We start from the raw sequence: 19,448 nt of genomic DNA, 5'->3' as shown, positions 1-19,448 counted from the left end.
CAGAGGACCAGGACAGGGCCAGGACATGTTTGTGATTTACTCCATAACGGTTAGAAGTGGTTGGAGGGGCTCTCTGTCCTTCTACAGAAGGTGAATCATGAGAGTGGGCGACTGGAGAGGGTCCTCTTACTTCAGTCACACATGAGTGTATATAAGCCTCTTACAGGGGATCCCGGAATTACCAAATTAACCGAAAAAAAAATAAATCAGCAGAGCTGAGGATGAGATTTAATTTGCAGCAGCCACGTCTTCAGCAGACACAACTTTCCATTTCAAATTCCAGCCATCCATAATGAAATTAGCATTCAGAGAGGATTTAAAATTGTAAATGAGTCAGAAAATGAACTTTCGGAGGTGAAACTGCAGGTACACTCATGACCATTATGTTAATGTTAAAGACATATAAAGAGAGAAGAAGCTGGTAAAGGAAGAGGTTCAGGGACACGCACAGAGAAATGGAGAGGATCACTTTTAATGGAATGAAAGGCTAACCCTCCTGCTGCTTTGACCCAGTCTTTGTGTCCTAAATTGGGGTCCGTCTTGTGGCACAGCGAGGCTTGACCTCTGGAGACGTCGCTGGAAACGCTGCTGCATTTCTAAGAGAAAACAACCAGGGGAGGCTGAAGCCACAGTTCATCATACTCACACTACATAGAAAAGTAAAATACGTGCCTGAATGCACTTTTGATGAGATTGTCTTGCTCTCCTCTGTGGGTGCAGCACGGCTAATTTGAAGACCGGCAGCTGAATTCATAAGTGAAGGAGTGGCTGCTCGTCTTGGATCACTGACCAGGTCCTTCTCATTCATTTTAATCATCTTTCATAGTTAGACACTCTTGATAGATCATTATTTTTTTAGTCAATACAGTCATTTAAAGCTCTTACCTCATGAGGTCAAAGTTCAGGGTCAGAGCACCGTGCATGATATTAGCAGGATCACAGTCCCCCTCGTTGTTAGTCTTATGTAAACACAGTGTAATGATTCCATGCATCACCTCAAAAAGTGCTGAGTCTCTTTAACTTATCACAGTCTCTACCCCAAAAAAAAGAAATTGGAGACAGACAGGCGTGACTAATGTGTGTGCCCTGTAGAGGGCAATATTGTCTGCAGTGCTAAGCACACTTTGAAAGGACTGTTCAAATGTTTCCTCTGCATGACCATCTATATTAGTGCTATAAATCCAAAAGCTGTGTAGAAATAAGAAGAGATTACTTCTGTATGTTTGACTCAACACAGATAAAGTGGCTTTTTTTATTATCATGCTTTTTGTTTAATCTGCATCAAGGTACTGTCAAATCTGTCCCATCCCATTACTCTGTTTAAAAATAAGCACGATCAGAGGCTGCCAAGATTTAAATTTGGCTAAAGCTGCACCTTAAGCACTGCAGGTTATTGACTTCCTATTTAATCTGACGGATTTAATATAAAACAGGTGACCCTTGTGCTTTCATCAATAGGCCGGGGCTTCTTCAGGCTCCTGGCAGGAGCACATGTCTCCGGCCCCCTTCGCCCTCCAGGGCCGTGTATAAAGCTACTCTTTCACCTGCACGGCCTGCTTCACAACGGCTCGTGTGTGAGCATGGAAAAAAAGAAAAGAAAAATCAAACCTCCATAAATACATGAAAGGTCAGCGTTGACGTCAGAGCACGGGGACAGCTTTGCAGCCCGTGGTCATCGTTAGGGCCCAGTTCTCTTACAGGTTTTTTAAGCTGGACAGCAGTGCACTTCTGTCATGAGCCTGTCTGCTGCTCCTCGTGTTGCAGGCAGCTATGAAGAATCATTTTTTGCTGACTTGCAGAAAAGCTTGAAAACAAACTTATTTGAGGATTCTTTTTGATGTAGTTTACTACGAGCTGTGAGTCTTCTCGTTTCATGTTGGGCTCTTCTTCCACTACCCCTGGGCCCTCTAGGCCTTGGCCCATGAGTCTCCCACTTCCTTTTTTCTTGTATTATGACTGACTGCAAAGAAGTGTGTGTGCCCATCTGCCATGCATGGCCTTATTGTTTGGCCCTGACCCACGACTCTGCTTGTAGCTTCTCCAGACTGCTTCATGATTTATTGGCAGGCATTTTATAATCTCTTCCCAGCTCTTTCTCCACATTTATTTTCCTTCTCTTTTTCTGCAAACAAGTGTTTGGTTTGCTCACAGGTCGTCAGATCGTGCCTGGGATAGGCAGTGCTCTTAGAAACTCAGTCCATTTCCTCTATTATCCATGGCTTTGTGTGTGAAGATTGATGCCATATTCCCGAGCTGTAGCATTGTTATTATTGTTATTATTAATGCAATCTCAACTGGCCCACATCTGGAGGATAAACAGAAAACACATCAGTCCATTTAGCTGACCTGCAGAGAAACAGCCGGCTCAAAAAGACCTTTAAAAGGAGATATAATAAATAGCAATTTGAAAAAAAAAGGACCAGATTTGACTCAGACCTGACGTTATTTATTCGTGGGAGCCGATCTAACAGCAGTGCAGTCTGGGAGGCAGCCAGCCCCTCCTGGAGACGCACCGTAGGCACAACTTTTCCTATTCCACAGTGCTTGTTTTAGGAAGACGTCTACATGTGGCCCACATCTGCATTCGCAGCATAAAACTGCTGCACTCACACTTATTTATACAGGAACAAATGTCCGTAATGGTGTCTTATGTGTGCAAATTGCCGACAATAAATCATCGGATGTGCAGTTTTTGTTCCCCCCTCCTTTGGTAATGAAGCATTTAAAATAGCCTTGTCATGACAGAAGTAAGATGAATGTATGCTAATCACTTTGTGCATACAGAGATGTCAGTGTTCAAGAGAGAGGAAAACCAGGACAGACAGCACACGTAAATATGTAAATGTGCAATATTGTGTTTAGCATAATCTGCAAAGAATAACTTTGCCAGATGTTCTTAGCTGGGTTTACTCACCTGAGTATACACGAACAAAGTAATCTCGCTGCAGAAAAAGCTCACGTTTCAACAAACAAAGGAACCTTTTCTTGTGGAAAGCCTCTTTTATTTGTGTTGGATTGGAAGACAGAGGGAGTGTTTGATCTGTTAAAGCGACCTACAATTAACCTGGTACCACACATCGGCCAAGTCTCACTTGTTAACATTGCGTAGCTGTGCTGTAACTGTTACAGTCGTAAATTGGCACTGCTTTGTTCAAAGATCCAACAAGGCTCAGATTACAAATATACAGCACACAAAGATGATTCTGCATTGCAGATGTTAGCATGCTAGCACCAGATTGTCATTAAACAATGGAGAGCTGTATTTGAGATAATAATATCTATAAATTGCATATAAATCTGTGAAGGACACATATAAACACCTACAGGCTGTGTAGCTAATCCAGCAGATTATCATGTAGGTTGAATGATTACCATGAAAGACACTCTGATGTCCAGGAAGTCTGGACATCTTGTCACACCCCCCTGTATAACAGCAGGTTACACATCACGCTCCAGTTTATGTCATCTGGGAAGCCACACTCGGACACTTTTGTCTCTTCCTTCTGGCAGTAAGAATAATTCCACCAACACTGTTGACGCAGATACTATTTATTTGCTCTACTTAAATAATGGATTATTGTTGGAACTGTGGAAGTTTTTCTGTATTTTTGATGTGAACATGAGAGTGGGCCGTGCACAGCTCATAGTGTTGATTGCTTTTTTTAGACTGTAATCCTTCCTCTTAATACTGTGTTTCTGTTTTAATCTGGAGGTGGAACCATAATGCCCCATATGAGCCTCAGAATTAAAACACTGAACACATCCAGCTGCGACATTTGGCCCTCTAACTGACACGTGTGAAGCATCAATCTGAATATCTGGTAGATGTCACTGACTGAGTGTACTGTAGCAGCTATTTGAACACAAGTTGTAACACAATTTCAGTCAAGCAGTTGGGTGGGTTGGTCACATGAGAGCCAGTTTGTAATGAATGGTTATTATAAATCAAATGTCTTAGAGTTGTCAGAGGTTTGTTTTAAAAGTACAGAGGCCTAAAATAACTCAATAATTATATGAGTCACCTTGCCACTCAGGAAAAGCTTATTTTTTCTGCACCCAAAAGTACCCACTCCATCTTTGCTAAAAACTCATTCACAGTGTGGCTGTGTACATGTAATATTTTTGGATCATGAGGGTAAAAAATCCCCACTCCCTGTCAAAAGTTATGTTTTGTTCATCTGCCAAAGTAAAGGTTTGACAAGAAGGAACACAGTCATTACCACTGGCAACCATAACTTTTCACCTGGGTGCTGACGGCTTCCCTGACTGCATCACTGCTATCTGATTCCCATCCAACTACGGTGAGCCAGACAGCACAGACGCAGCACATAAACAAACAGGTGAGTAAGTAAAAAAAATACAATTAAAACCCTAAGATACATCACATGCACATGCTCCCCTCTCTTTCCTTCTCCTCAGGTATATATAGTCTCTTTGACAGAGTCTGCCAGTCTGCTGCCATGCAGCGCCACATTTAGCTCTGCAAGAAGTGCCAGACTGCAGCAGAGCAGAGCACAGTGAGGAGGTTATTAATGGTCTTCCTTATTTTAAGCGACAGTCTGAAAACACTGGTGGCACCATGCAGACCCTGCTTGCTGCAAGCTTGTCTTTCATCCCATCTGTCTTTACAGCACTCAGTCTCCTTGGTCCTAATGGGCCTTGGGCTGTCTCTCTGTCAGTACGCTCCTAATGTATCCTCGTCTGTCTGCTGGGTCCAATGGACAGTCTCGGTGGGCTGCATGTGAAAGCACACAATAATCTATCACTATCAATGGTGGTGTTGCACCTCTTATTTTAATGATATGTAGGCACACAGTTTTTTGTTTAGGTCCAACAAGTTTGAAAACTGCTTCTGTACAACTTTTCATTAGACTCTGCAGATGGTATTTCACTGCAATGCTCATAAAGGTACCAGAAAATCAAAACTCCACACAGCTTTCTCAAACCTTCAGGTTATCCCTCTCTCTCTCTCTCCCAGCTCTTTTCACCACCTTTCCTTTCAGTCTTCAGAGCGTCTGAATGCCACCTATCACCGCACCCTGCTGTGAATTTTGACACCTGTCTGATGTATGGCTCTCTTTTCTCTCACAGGACCCGGGTGCACATGGACAGCCTATCAATCTCTGCTGCACAGCTCAGCCAATCACAGGTGCTACACTTCAACACATCATGTTTAACAAGGAAGAGCAGGCTTAGAAATAAGTATAAATAGCGCAGAGGTGTATAGGGATGAATTATAATGGGGTGGTTTCTATCGTGAATATACTGATATTAAAAATACAGACGTATATGATAATATTGTATGATATTATATAATTAATTCAGAGCCCCGTATGTAAATGTCTGCTCTCACTTTGTCGCAGTAGGTGGTGGCAGTGCACCTCAATGCCAGCTCCCACCTGTCAAACAACAGGAAAGCTAGCTAGGAAAAATGGCAAGCAGTGTGTTAGCATGCTGCTATTTGTGTTCTGCCTTCACTTGACCCTAAACCTTAACCTAATACTAAACCTGACTTAACCCTCATTTGAAAGGTTAGTCCAGCCCGGGGAGAAAAAAAACAGGAGCACACACACATGCTTCCACATAAATATCTCCTTATTTCAATGGGCTTTTAGCTGTTTGTGTACATTCAGCCCATCGTTTAACATTTGGTGGCACTACTTGTCAGGGTAATAACAGACGCTGGCAGTTTCAGTCACAACCTATCGCAGCCCTTCAGACATCATAACACAGTTGGTGGAAGTCATTACGGTGCAGTCATTTTTGCTCCGTTGCCTGCTTCAAGGCAAATGAGGAGTGACGACTTTACTCCCCGATGACGAAAGCCATCACTGAATGAAACGCATTGTGAGCTGCAATCAATGATATATAAAGTGAATATAAATGTAATAGCTGACATAAATGTGCGGTCACTGTTGTTTTATTGCAAAATGAACCTTTACTAACAATCAGAGGTGAGAAAAATCTATGAAATGTGAAAAGACAGACACAAAAGTACAGCTGATGTTTTGCTTGTAATGAGTGTTATTCCATGTTCTTCTTCTGGTTTATTAAGGGAATGGATCAGATATGACCTGAATGTATCTTTGGAGTAGCAACATCCAGCAAAATGAAATGCATGAAGACAACTCGGATGTATGAGTGTACTTCCTGACCTGCAGGGAGTTTTAACTAAATCATATTATCTGGAAAAAAAACACACACACAAATAAAACCCAATCATAAAAACATATAGCAGCATCCTTTACAAATCATGTTGATATAAAGCATAATCATATAAAAATAAATGCATCACCAATCAATAAAAAAAAGTACAAAATATGGCAAGACACCTCTCCAAAAGCACCAATAGAAATGTGCCAGACTTAATGCAATACAAATGATAAGTGCCATTATAATGTAATAAACAATATTCATACACAGATGTTTGTTTTTAAAAAAGGCAGGACAATGGCACACAATAGATGTAATACTATTAACAAATATGTACAACAAATTAATGAGAGATATTTACAGGTTTCCGGCTAAAGCTAAAGCTAAATTCCACGAGAGTGAGCACAGACAGGTTCTCATTGTGTACGTGTCAAGTTTTTGTTGCTGCGTTTACGCTGTCATGGTAACGACCTCCGACCTCTGAAGTGTAGCAAAGCCAGAAACATTTCAGTCATTGAGTTTGACAACATGGCTTGATTGCCGCCTATTCAACAGCCCAAGTGCGTTTTTGTGTGTGTGTGTGTTTGGCGAAGCCGCCCTCTGGGGCCGCTCAAATCACGGCAAACACCCGGAACGCCTTTCCTCCTGGAGGGTTCTGAAGGCTGCAGGGGGAAAAAAAAAAAGACAGAGAGTCAGTGTGGGTGCAGCGTGTGTTAAGACACAGAACATGTCCCAGCCATTTTTATTTTTATTGTAAAGACAGAAAGAGACGTAGATGACACATATACACAAACAGATAGACTAGATGTAGCGGAGAAATGTCCATGTCAGTGTCTTGTCGCTCTGACAGATGGGACACAAACAGAAGCTGAGGTTCCATAAGAAACCACCCAGTCTTTACACAGAATACAGGAGACTTCACGTGTTAATCCAGCCAAGACAGACATGTTGTGAAGTTAAAGGAGACAGATAAAAGATGGACAGGCGTCAGGCAGCTCAGCAAAGTGACAAAGATAAATGAAGTGGAGACAGAAGAGCGAGAGCGGAGGAATAAATGAGAGTCATCTCCTCTCTGTATAGGTCACATTATACAGACCACAGAACAGCGTGGGGTAGTAATATCTCCTAGAACTGGAACAGACTGCACAGTATGTGGGTCACTTTTAATGATGAAGCAGGGCTGGTATGGACCTGTGACCCTAATGCTGTTGGAAGGTACGGCATGTATTGAACACATGCTCTCACTTCATTAGCATCAGCTACGTCATAAAAGACCAGAGCTCTTGCTAAAAATAGACGTTTGGAGACATTTGGAGTGTCCTGCTCGCTCAGCTGTATCCAAAGCAGAAATGAACTACTTTACACAGCATAGATTTGAATTGTGTGAGCACTTTATTGCTTTTAAGCTGCTTAACATTCCAGCAGCCACCGTACAAACCGATGATGTCTCTCGTGTCCTACTCTGTGTTAGCACATGGCAGCAAACAAGGCACCCAGCCCTACACTTCAGAGCAGAAATGTTCCTCTATGTGGATGATGCAGCGCTCTAGGTACAAAGCTGATATTAATATAGTTATTTCTTTCAAATATTTATGATAAGCTTTTTTTTATATTTCAGCTTCGGCCTCGACCTTATTCAGCTTAAGTCCATCTCTCTTGTTGTTTGGAAGAAGCTTTAGCTGTCCAATTTGTCCAGTTCACAGTGTATTGATTCCCAATGTTATAAATGCTTTTATGCTTTTATTTATTTTTTATTATTTTATCTGATCTTCTATATTAAGCTTTACACCCCTGTTCATTGACTGCTCTTTCTGACTCACCAACAAAACAACAAACCACTCCCAGAAGTGTATCTACATAAAGATACACTCCTCTCCTCTGCACTAATTGCTAAGTGATTAATCATTTTAAAGCAGAGGTGTGCTAATCACCCTTCCATCTGCACCGCACGAGAAATGTAATGAACTGCCAGCATCTTGAACAGATCAGGTCTGCAAGGAGAGGAAGAGTGGATACATTTCTGTTTACCCGAGAGCCATTGATTTCTCACTCCTCCTCACTGGGTCAGTGTTACTTCACTTTCATACAAAATATTGAGACAGAATTTCGACATAGCATCAATATCTGTCTTTTAACCTCTACCTATGTTCTTTAGAATTGCAACACTGTGTAGTAACTGCTATTTTCCGTACCTCTCTGAAGAGATGCCATTTTGGTGCGAGGCGATGTAATGTTTCCGCTTGTCCACCGGCATTACATCGATGTAGCCACCCACATCATTCCTGATGACACCAGCATGGACTGCTGCCCGACATATGCTGGATTTCTACAAGAAAAAAAAGAGGTAACATTTATGAAGTGATTTATTTCTGTCTTTTAATTCATGTCAAACGAACAGGTACTTACATCAGAGTATACTGTTGTTCCAATGACTCTGGATATGTGAGGATTCTCTTCTAAACAGTTTCTTGGGCAGTATAACCTAAAAAACAACAACATGACAGCACTAACAAATCCAAGAGACACATGGACATTTATGTAGTATAATGTTTAGGTTTTTTTTTTACCTTGGACAGTGTTTTGCAGGCCTTTCATACGGACACAGTTGTGCCACTGTGGTGTCACATGTGATGGCTTTAACTGCAGGAGTAAATATAATAAGGTGTCAACAAAACACACTTACAGCACAGCTTATGATAGGAAATTCCATCTGCTACCACTGACCTGCTACTCTGGAAACTGTGAAGGAATTAGCACTTTGATATTTTCTGTCAGGAGTAAACACAAACAATTATTTCTCTTTGCTTACATTTTTTAAACATCAATACAATATGCCGTCTTGTTTTTATTGTCTCACCCCAGTGAGTGGACTCCGTTCTTGTTGGATTTGATGAAAAATTCTTTCCTGCCTTGTCTTGTTACATCCATCCATCCTCCATCATTATCTATGACACCAGCATGCAGACCAGCTCTGCACACACTTGATTGCTGCAAAAAAAAAGGAAAAGAGACATTTTATTGACAACATTTTCCCGACACAGAAAAAGAGCTAATTGGCGACTGAACACCATGGATGTTTTAGGGACATAATGCTAACTGACAGGAAGTAAGAAGTAAAAACAAACGTGTCAGGTATAGACATTGATCAGTGTCTCATCTTGTTACGTATCAACGCACAGATTAGTGCATCCAGTTTTTCTCTCTAATCACACACAAGACTCCATTGGCCTGTTGGGTCCTCTGCTCTTCTATGCATGAGGTGAAAGGAAACATTGCCTAATGTATGGACAATCCATTTTCTTTCTATAGTAACATATGCACCCTTGTTTACCATTGTTTCAGACAATGTTTTTAAGTTATTGTTTCCAAATGAAGGGCTGTGAGCGTGTGTCCAGGAGGGTGTTTAAAAATGAAGGTTGTTTAATCAAAGTGTTCCGTAATTATTGCTTAAAATCTGGGATTATTCAGATTATAGGTGTGTACTCACCATCTCATAGTATACTGTCCCAACTACTTTCCCTGTAGCATCCAGGCACCCAGCTGGACACTCATATCTGTAGATTAATGCAAAATAGATGTAAAAAATTGACTTCATATTCATCTCTGACATTTTTTATCTCCACTCTACCTGTTACAAGGTGTTCCTTTGCACTGATCTCGCAGTTTTGTGTCACACGTCACTAGCTGAGCTGAAAAACAGAGACACAGAGGGCCTTTGAATGCTCAACATGTATGAACTGGCAGCTCAGAGACAGCCAAAGTCAGCGGAGACATTGTTGTGATGCTTCAACGACCAAAGACAAAAAAAAATTCCTGCCACAAGGTTCAGGGTGGTCAGCAATACTAGAGGAAATGTCTCATCTTACAAGTGCAGGCCCCTCGCACTGCAGAGAGGAAGCCATTTAAAAACCACAGCGAGCCCCTCTCACCCCTCAAACCTCCTCAGCCAGCCAAAAACAAACACACACTCAGGGGATCATGCTAAAATAGACCTCCCCTCCCTGCGCCAAAGAGTGACTTGCAGTATTAAGTCCACTTCAGAAACTGTCAGGGTTAATCAGGGAGATGACAGATAAACACTACAGAACATCAAGGCAATTTAAGATAAATTGCAGGAAAAATATTTCCGGTCATGGTCTGTTTTTTTTTTGTTTTTTTTGCACTTGTTATCCATTATTGCTAACTCAACTCAAAGCTATTCTCAATTCCTAATTTTAAAAAGCTTTTCTTTATAGCACGCATTGTCCTCTCTGCCCCTCCCACCCTGAAACCATACCCTACACCCCCCATTTTGAGATGAAACCTGATCCAGAATAAACAGTTAAATGGCAGCTTACACATCTGCTGTGTGTTGACCACTTCATTCTTCTGCTGGTCCACTGTGGGGGGCTTGGTGGGGGCTGGGGCGGGGAGACTGGGAGGTGCAGGTTTAGAGGCACGTGACCGTGGCTTGGTAGTACGGGGGGCCTCTGGCTCAATGAAGTTGTTTTCTTCTGTTTCCTCTTGTGGACGGTTGGAACCTTCACCTTAGGTACAAAGAAACAGGCTGTGATAAGCGTTTTCCTCCCACTGTCCTTCTCCGTGTGGCTCACTACACACCTTTGTAGCAGAGGTTGTCCATACATCCTCCACCATAGCTGGGAGGACAGGCAGAGCACGGGGTCCCATGTTTGTAAGGTGCGTGGCCCCACCAGTTCCCCCTGTTCAGGTGACATAACAGGCAAGAACTATTGAAACAATACGGCCCTCATATGATACGGCGTAAATGACACAAGGCTGTATTAAAGATTTAAGGTCTGCTGTCATGCATTTGTGCTTACTTAGGTGAGTAGTTGCACACAAGATAAACAGCTTTGGCCCAAATCTGTCCCCACACATTCATGTTGTAACACAAGTTGATGGCACAGCCAATCCGGCTGCTGGTGGCCCAGACCAGCTACAAAAAACACAAGACAGACAGTGAGACACAAGTGACTGCAAGAAATGTGCTAATTATACATGAGGTGATGAGACTATTATTAATCACCCATGGTAAATCACCAGATGTACCTGTGTGTAATGTGTGCAGACAGGGCCGGAGCATCTGAAGGGACAGTAAGGATTACACTCCTGAGGGTAAGGGAAGGAGTAGTCTTTCACTTCATCATACCAGGCCTGCACATGGAACGTGGGTGGACGATACCTGGAGAGACCAGTAAGGACACCTGACGATACCAAAGTGATCAATCATACTTCTGTCTGTCTGTCTATCCATCCATCCATCTATCTATCATCACATCGATGTAGCACATCTGTCAACACATTTCTAGCTGGCAATCAGGCATCCATGCTCAGTAACCAAGGACACCGATCTGGCACCAGGTGTTACTTAATCTGATTAGAATCAAGCAGAAATCTTGACTGTGAAGTATGATTAGACGTAGGAACAAGAGTCTCTTATGTGAAGTGGTGCCGTTTTCAAGAGCTCATTGGGGGACTGCTTGAACAAATGAACAAACAAAACACATGAGAGTCTGTTGTGTGTGTGATTCTGGTTGCTGTACATACAGTCATATAGGTAAATGCTGCTAATGTGAAATATTGTTGTGCAATGGATACACTGTATGTAGCAGTTAGCAAAAACGACATGTATGAACTGCCTGTACCGACTGATGACTCACCTTCCCCAGTGTGCCCCCAGATTCTGCCCGATCTGAGGCAGTAAGCCGGCCGGGCCGTGCTCCCATAGACATGTTTCTGCCCACTCCTCTGCTGTACGCTCCAACTCTGTGTCCCACACCTGTGCAGGAGGTAAGGTAGGAAAAAAACAGTATTTGGATAATATCTAATACAAAGTGATTCAAAGCTATCTATGGGTCATAGGCAGTGTCAGGTTAGAGAGAGTAACTGCAGTATTTATTGCAGTGGAGGTTTTGTTCTGCGGTCTGTAATGTGCTGTTTATACAGAACAAGCATTACTAATCAGAAGTCATGATAAGTGAGAGGGACTTGGAGCTGCCGAGTACCTCCACTGATCACTAAACTAAACCTCGATGCCACCGTAAAGCTTTCTGGCTTTCTTATTACTACCCAGCTTACTTCTCCCAGATGGGTTTTCCCGTGAGATTGGGTGTTATTCAAAAGTGTAAAAGCTGTTTTTACTTAAGTAATACCTTCCATATGTCTTTGGTGAGATGACTGGGTGCACACTTTTGTTTCACTTTACCTCTCTCTGAATTGCCCTCCCAGTCAAGTTTGGCTCTGGTTGGATACTAAAGGATCATATTCCTATTCTGGGGTTTTCTGGGAATGCAAAGAGTGTCCTTCCTCTCTACTGACCTACATTCTACTATAAAAAAAATGTTAGAATAACACCAGCTGTAATTCCTCTGAAGGACACTGCACGTTCCTTTAATTGCACACCTTTACTTTCACCTTCAGTGTTTCTACTGCAAAGTCAATTAGTTTTGTGTGTAGAAACGTGTGTGTGTGTGTGTGTGTGCACATGTATAGGAGCGAAGGTGTGAGAAGTTTTTCGTGTTTCACACATCGTGCCCTGGAATTCAGCTTACCCTCAGTGAAATCTCATCCAATAACTAACTAAAATAACTCCCCCGCTTCCACCTCCACCTCCTCCTCCATCGTCCGTCACCCACTTTCAGTCCTACCAGAAACAACTCCCGAATATGCACACATACCTAACAACAGGATGTCTGGTAAGTTAAACCCTGAGCAGTTTCTTCAGCTGTTTCTGGGAATGCTGCTGGTCATGGAGTGGACATGTGTAGAGCAAATCAATAATTGTCTGAGCCTGCATTAAAGGTTACATAACAAATAAATTGCAAAGCAGTGTGTGTATCAGTGTTACAGGAACCTTCTCTGCAGCTGCCCGTCGCCTGTCTTCTACAATAAGGCCTGATGATGAATGACAGAGACAGGGCTAAAACAGGAATGAGAATTTGTTTACATGAAACTCTATCTCTGCTCAGACATGGCCTCTGTTGGCAGTGAGCAGCAAATAAATGTCAGTGTTGTAATTGTCTATCCCTCACAGACAGAAACACAGAAGAGGTTTAATCCTGCTCATTATCACTAATGGAAGAATGCTAAAAAAAAGCCAGTCAGTTATAACCTTGATTTCCATCTACCTCATTCCTTCAGAGTGGCTTCAGTCCACAGAAAAATAATCATCCTTTGCACTGATGAGAAGACGGACCTGCCAAACGATCTGCAAACCGCAGCACATACAGTTAGACGTTCTGTACTTGGCTAACACACAGTTTTTGACCATTAATAAGTGGTTATGGGGTCTGAAAACTTTTAACTGTGGCCACAAACCAAAACTCTGGCTGCAGCTTCTTCTTTGTATCACAAGGACATCACATGTGATGAACTTAACAAACACAAGCACAAGCAGCACCCTCCAGCTGAGAGACTTATTGCATTGTCATATAAAAGAGCTGCAAGCTCAGAAAGTGTCGACTAGATGCATATTTTTCAGCTGTTGAGTCTGTACAGCCGGCTTGGCAATCCGCTGCTGTTTGCACAGTTAGCCCAGCAGGGGAGGCCTTCTAGCCGCAACCCCCCCACCACCACCACCACCTCCTGCACCTCCACCCACCATCACCACTACCTCCCACTCCGACCGCACTTCTGCGGGGCCCGTAAAGAAAAACACCTCCCCTGCTACAGTCTTTCAGCACTGCGCACACTGCATTGTTTATTTCGCTTAACACTTCATTTGCGGACGGATTTTTTTTTTCTTCCTTGGTCATCTGGTTGCATTCTGAGGCTACAGAGGGGTACTTCCTTTGCAAGTATGAGTTTCCTGCTCATAATCAATGGTGGTGCATGCTGAGAAATACTGAAAGGCAAGGGAAAGAATATGGCAGTGTATAACGTGAAGTGATATGATGTTGTAAGATGTTGTTAGGCTGAATGAATCTAATACAAAATTTAAATGTAGCAACACTGCTGCGAAATGAAGAAGCCAGATTATTGTAAAGTAGAATCAGGGACGTACATTTAAATAAATATATGGCAAAACAAACACTAAATGTAAGCCAGACAGAGTTCTGAGTTTCTAAATTCAACCCATAGAAACCCATAAAAACCAGGAGGGTCGAGGGCGATGAAGGAAGACCTTACAGTGGCTCAACAGAGTTTCAGAGAAGGCTGATGAGTCTGACTGAACAGCCAGCCTCAGCTCATGGCCGGGCCTCTGCCATAAGCTACACAAGTGGCCTACAGTTGGAACCAGAATGTGTTTTGCATAAAGGAAGACCATGTGTATAACTAAACATATGGAGTTTGTTTCCTTTTGGGCATGAAGCTGTCATTTCCATCACAACTGTGTAAATGAGTGAGGAGTCATTTGAGTCACTGGTGTTTTGCATCAAGTATTTATGGAAGGTGCTTTTGTAACCTATTAATTTGGTGCAATGTTTGCAATCTTGACATTAGAGTAGAGTAAGCTGGCTCACTGTGGGAGCTGACCTTCTGTAGGAGTACTCCTTGTTGTATTGTGATACGCACTGACAGGACACAGCCGGTGCAGGTGAGACCTCAAGAGAAGCACAGCTTTGTGACTTTAGGGTGACATTTATGCTATTTTTGGCTGCTATTTGTCCTTTAGGCTTCATGGGAGGTTGAATTCTGCTGTCGACTGAAGCTATTGTGGAGGATGGAGAAAGTTTCTTGAGTCATTGTCTCCAGCTGCTGTTATATAGAGGTCAGTGGATGTGTCTCGGCTAATCAAACCTGGGAATAATCCATCTCTCTGCTGATCTCAAAACAACCCTGCAAACTGTAGAAGGTTGGTACTAATGGCTTTATTAATTAATGTATTTATTCATCTACATCTACCACTGAAGCTGTCTGAAGAGAGTTTCAGACGCATGTTCACATTGCCATAATTAGGCAGTTCTGGATGATGTTAATTCAAGGCTAATTTATTAGCCTAGATCTTAATTATTGTCTCATTGGGCTTCACAGGTTGTGAATTACATCCACCACATTATTCAGCCATAAATTAAACCGCTCGCCACTCACAGCACGTCCCTCTGATTCAGCGCCACCTCAGACCTGACTGAGTGTGGGCCAAGCAAAGCCAAGTTAAACATCAAGGCAAGTGGGGCATTTTCTCCCAAGATGCCATCTGTTTGTCTTACTGGGCTTCAAACGCTGACACTTTGCTGTTTATACCTGTGGGTCAATGTTTGAGTGAGAGGCAGAACCGCTGTCGCCCAATACTGAAGCCTTGTGGATCACTACGGAGTGTGAATGCTTATCCGGGGAATTTTTTTTGGGCCTCTGTGTTGGATAATGACAGAATGGGAACGGAGCCACAGGGATAAGGGAGAGAGAGAGAGGGCAAGAAAGAGAAGCAGATGAAGGGGGAAAAAAAGGGGTGGATTTGAAACGATGTTATCTCTGAGTCTCTGTGGTGATTGCCAGAGAGGGGTCACTCGGGTTATGCTTTATTACAATGGCGGACAATAACAGAGCTGATGGGCAAATGGTTATGTATTTGCACGAGGATTTCTGTTTGTGTGTCTGCATGCATGAGTGTGTCGGCAGAGCAGGCGAGCATGTCTATGAAGTCTTCCAGTACAGTGAAGCTGTGAGGTTTCTGAAAGGTGACAGCAGTTCAACAGAGACAAAAGGAAAATCTGAGAAATATGAACCCTTTTCAAAATAAAGTGCAAAAAAAAAATCCACATATTGTGCTTATACTTTGAGTCCCTTACCTACTTATCCCCACTTCAATTATTCTGACACCTGTTTTGTTGTATCCGCCTCACTGTCTCTGTCCCACCATCGCTCCCACCGCCTCCTCTGTCTTTCATCATTTTACACCTCTATTTCTATTTATCCCTGCATTCCTTATACTGACTTTCACCCTTCTTTCTCTCACCTCACGTCCTCTTGTTGCATACCTCTCCATATTTCACCCCTGGGTGCCCCTGAAGCTAGAAAACAGCCAACTGTAACAGGAGACAGTCGAAAAAGAGCTGCTGGCTCAGCATTTCTCCACTGCCTCAACCAGAAAGCTGCCAGGCTTCACACACACACACAAACACACAAGGGGTCCAATCTCAATTATACAATTACACAGTCCAGCAATTGCCCCCAGCAGGAACTATTTATTTGCCTTTTGCACAGAATAATGCTGCCTTTGTTCTGCAGATCTTTAAGTATAGATGAAAGGACTTTCTGCACACTGTTCTGACCTCAGAAATATCGTTAGTGGCAATGTGCCGTAGTGGTCAAGCTGTGCTTACACATGTAGTTCATTTGGAAAACTTCCAGATCTGCAGAACTTTTCACAAGATGTGGTACGCCCGAGTGTGTTTAGCGGGGGGTGAGACAGCTGGTAAAACAAGCCCTGGTGCCGTGCTCTGATTCTAATTGCACTGTGAAAAGTGATCTGGCGCTGTGCATACACGTGATGGAGGATAAAGTCAAACAAATCTCTTAACATGAGTTTTAAAAAAATGCGGCACAAATGTGATCATTGGCAACTCGGTAGAATTCTTCTCTTCTGGCAAAACAATCAGTCACATGGGTGCAAAGTTATGTGTGTGTGTGTGTGGGTTCATGTGTGAAGGTGATTAGATGCTGGCATGCTGCAATGCGTGAGCAGCAAGTGCCAGGCGGTCTGGTGACTGGGTCACTTCACTGAGCTATACTATACCCACAAGTGTGCAAGACTATTAAGAGGAGTTCAGAGCTGGGTCAGAGAGTTTCAACACGTGTATAAATGCACTGCTTCGTGGGAATCAATCCCCTCTGCATGTACTCACCATGTACTCCATGTTGGAAGCAGGAGGGTAAACTTGGCCTCTCAGCTTGTTGTGAAGGTCCAGGATGAGCTGCGCATCACTGTCAGTGATAGCCCTCTTCCCCCTCTGCTTGGCCTCCCACCAGTCCCCATCCTCGTCCAGATACTTGTCCAAAATCTGTCCCCAAGCGGTGGAGTTTGGGTGCATCACCATGGATGTGGTGGTCTGGAGGAGCAGGAGCAGGGACACGCCTCTCAGCCAGTCTGGAGACACACGCCTCATCCTTGAAAACGGTGATCCTCTCCAACTGAAGTGAGGTGGAAATAAAGTTTTTTTCGTCCACAGTGAGAGCTGGTGAGCGTAAAGAGGGAAACAGGATTATTAGAAGGACTGGAGGTGGTGTTCTGTATCAAATTTGCTGAATAAAGTGAGTCAATATTGAACTTTGTGAGGACAGAGCACTGGCTTGCAGACACATAGCTAATGGGGGTTTACTGAGGGTAAACTGTAAGGCAGGCAATGACTAGTTTGGATTAAAGAAATCAATACTACTTAAAGATTTTACAAGCTTCCTTAAATCAAAACAGAAAGGGAGCATAGAAAGGAAGGGCAAATAAACACTGCAATTCAAATCAATGAACCGCTATTAAGGGCACATAATGTATCCCCGGCATTAAAGCTGTGTGTAAACACATATTTTGGTTGCAACATTTTGGTATGCAGGCAGCAGTGCTGACAGGCTGTTAAGACGAGCCATTATCTAATGGAAATGTGGAAAGTAATGCATATTGAAACTGAAATGCACTGCTGTGATTTAATGCAGACTTTGAAAATAATTTACCTTTAATGAATTGGAACGGAGCCCACTTCTTCAGACAGAGATCTGGCTGTGAGAAAACTTCTGCAGCAGGGAGAGGAAGAAAGAAAAAAATCCGCCTTCAAAGTAAAAGCTCAGGTGGAGCGGTGATGTCGCTGGATGGCGTTTCATATAAATCAGAGATGCGGTGCGGTTGCTTCACTCAGTCTTCATCAGTTTGAAAGGGAAAGTTCTTCTTTCTTCTTTCGGGATTTTTGCACCAAAGCCGCTAAAGCATCACTTATCCACATTTTATCCTCAACTTGGCTTCGCTTCGAAAGAGCCGCCCCTCACCACGCCTCCCAGAGGGTGGAAACAGCCCACTCGCTCATGTCAAGACCTCTGCGCGTGTCCGAGAGTAGAGCGTGGGCATAGTGTAATATAAGCAGAATAAAACTTTACTCTTAAAATGTTTTTTTCCCCCCTGCATCTTCAGTACAGTCAATAATTTTCCTGTAAGTTCATTCACAGCAACATGCCCCAGATGGTTGTTATTTAAATGTTCCCCTCTTAATAACCAACTCTGGTCAAAAATACATTAACTTAAACCAGATCTGCTTCCTCTGTTGGGGCCTGGCAGCTGTAAGTGGCCCCATTCTCCTGAGCCTAACTGTTCACAGGTGACTCCTTTGGGGGATTAAAACCCAAACCACCTCTCTGTTAATTCCAGGACCTGAACCTGTCGTCACTGTTTCCCCTCTGCTCTGCAACACACTGCAAGAATTCCATAATGGAAACAGGCAGGTTTTGTCTTTTTGTCATCATTTTCACTGGTAGCTATGGAACCTGTGGAAACAGTAGCTAATCACCAGACCTCTGTGTGTGTGTTTCTGTTTGTGTTGCCCCCCTGTACAGTGGACTTACTTTCACTTAATTTCCACAGGGGGAGAAACAATCGTCTTGTGTTTTAGCTGACAAACACAATAAACCCAACACTGACCAAGCAGACTGTGTGCCGGCACTCACTTTGCTCTTTGTCCATCAAGAAAATCCCCTCGTTTCCATGAGTCCTGGATGTTTTCATGCTTTTTTCTCTCTTTTTTAAGGCCATTAGCCTCCACACATCAGGTGCATTATGTAGGCCTACAAAAGTGTTGTGTAGAAATGTTTGACTGTTGATGATGTTTATGCTGGATTACAGGTAAGGAGAGGATCTAGTCTGGTCTAACCTATGTAAATGTGCAGCAGGGTTATTGACCTAAAATACTTAATTAACCTATATATTAGGCTGCGGTCACCTGATTTTGTTGTCATCACACTAATCAATCTTTGCACGTCAATCAATAAGCTACACATGGGAATGATTGTGTGTGTGTGTGTGTGTGAATACAAAAAATGTATTATGATTATAAAAAAGCGGGGCGACCCCTTGTGGTTATCAAAATAAAATACAAACACAATAATAATATGTTGCTATTTAATGAAACTATGAACGTCATTCGAGTTAATCAATAAGACAATACTAACGTGTCAGATTTATTTGTTTATTACACAGAAGCTTCTAAAATTCGTCATTAGAGGCAGGCGGCAGGTAATTGGATGGAGGGTCACGTCACATGTGCCAACTTCAGCCAATCAGATTGCTTCTCGCAGTCGGGGGTTGAAACCAGAAACCAGCTACCTCGCAAGGTAAATGATGAATTATTGATTTTCAAATTAATACAGTGGACCGAGAG

The 19,448-nt window shown here is 42.9% G+C and overlaps 1 protein-coding gene across 2 annotated transcripts; it reads right to left on the bottom strand.

Moving 5' to 3' along the window:
- Positions 1–6,725: 6,725 nt before the first annotated feature.
- Positions 6,726–17,198, bottom strand: crispld1a (cysteine-rich secretory protein LCCL domain containing 1a). Of its 2 annotated transcripts, XM_028433207.1 has the most exons (15): positions 16,938–17,198; positions 11,814–11,932; positions 11,203–11,335; positions 10,974–11,089; positions 10,753–10,853; positions 10,598–10,679; positions 10,491–10,567; positions 9,782–9,842; positions 9,641–9,707; positions 9,011–9,141; positions 8,878–8,921; positions 8,721–8,793; positions 8,560–8,635; positions 8,346–8,479; positions 6,726–6,815 (listed from the first exon to the last, which is right to left on the bottom strand). In XM_028433207.1, exons 1-15 carry the CDS (start codon positions 17,196–17,198, stop codon positions 6,764–6,766), a joined length of 1,527 nt encoding a protein of 508 aa, XP_028289008.1. In that variant the 3' UTR covers positions 6,726–6,763. The 2 variants fall into 2 exon arrangements, with proteins under 2 accessions (XP_028289008.1, XP_028289007.1); XM_028433206.1 differs by having other exon boundaries at positions 10,491–10,655.
- Between the last annotated feature and the right edge of the window lie 2,250 nt (positions 17,199–19,448).

This window comes from Parambassis ranga, chromosome 20, assembly GCF_900634625.1.
Source record: "Parambassis ranga chromosome 20, fParRan2.1, whole genome shotgun sequence".
Taxonomy (NCBI): domain Eukaryota; kingdom Metazoa; phylum Chordata; class Actinopteri; family Ambassidae; genus Parambassis; species Parambassis ranga.
This window is presented reverse-complemented; position numbering and strand designations above follow the sequence as displayed.

Excerpts from the sequence above, each read along its gene's own strand:
- crispld1a (XM_028433206.1), bottom strand. The coding sequence starts at position 17,198 with ATGAGGCGTGTGTCTCCAGACTGGCTGAGAGGCGTGTCCCTGCTCCTG. Across the intron at positions 11,090-11,202 it reads TCTGCACACATTACACACAG|CTGGTCTGGGCCACCAGCAG; the intron begins GTACATCTGGTG and ends TGTTTTTTGTAG. Across the intron at positions 6,816-8,345 it reads AATGGCATCTCTTCAGAGAG|CCTTCAGAACCCTCCAGGAG; the intron begins GTACGGAAAATA and ends TTCCCCCTGCAG.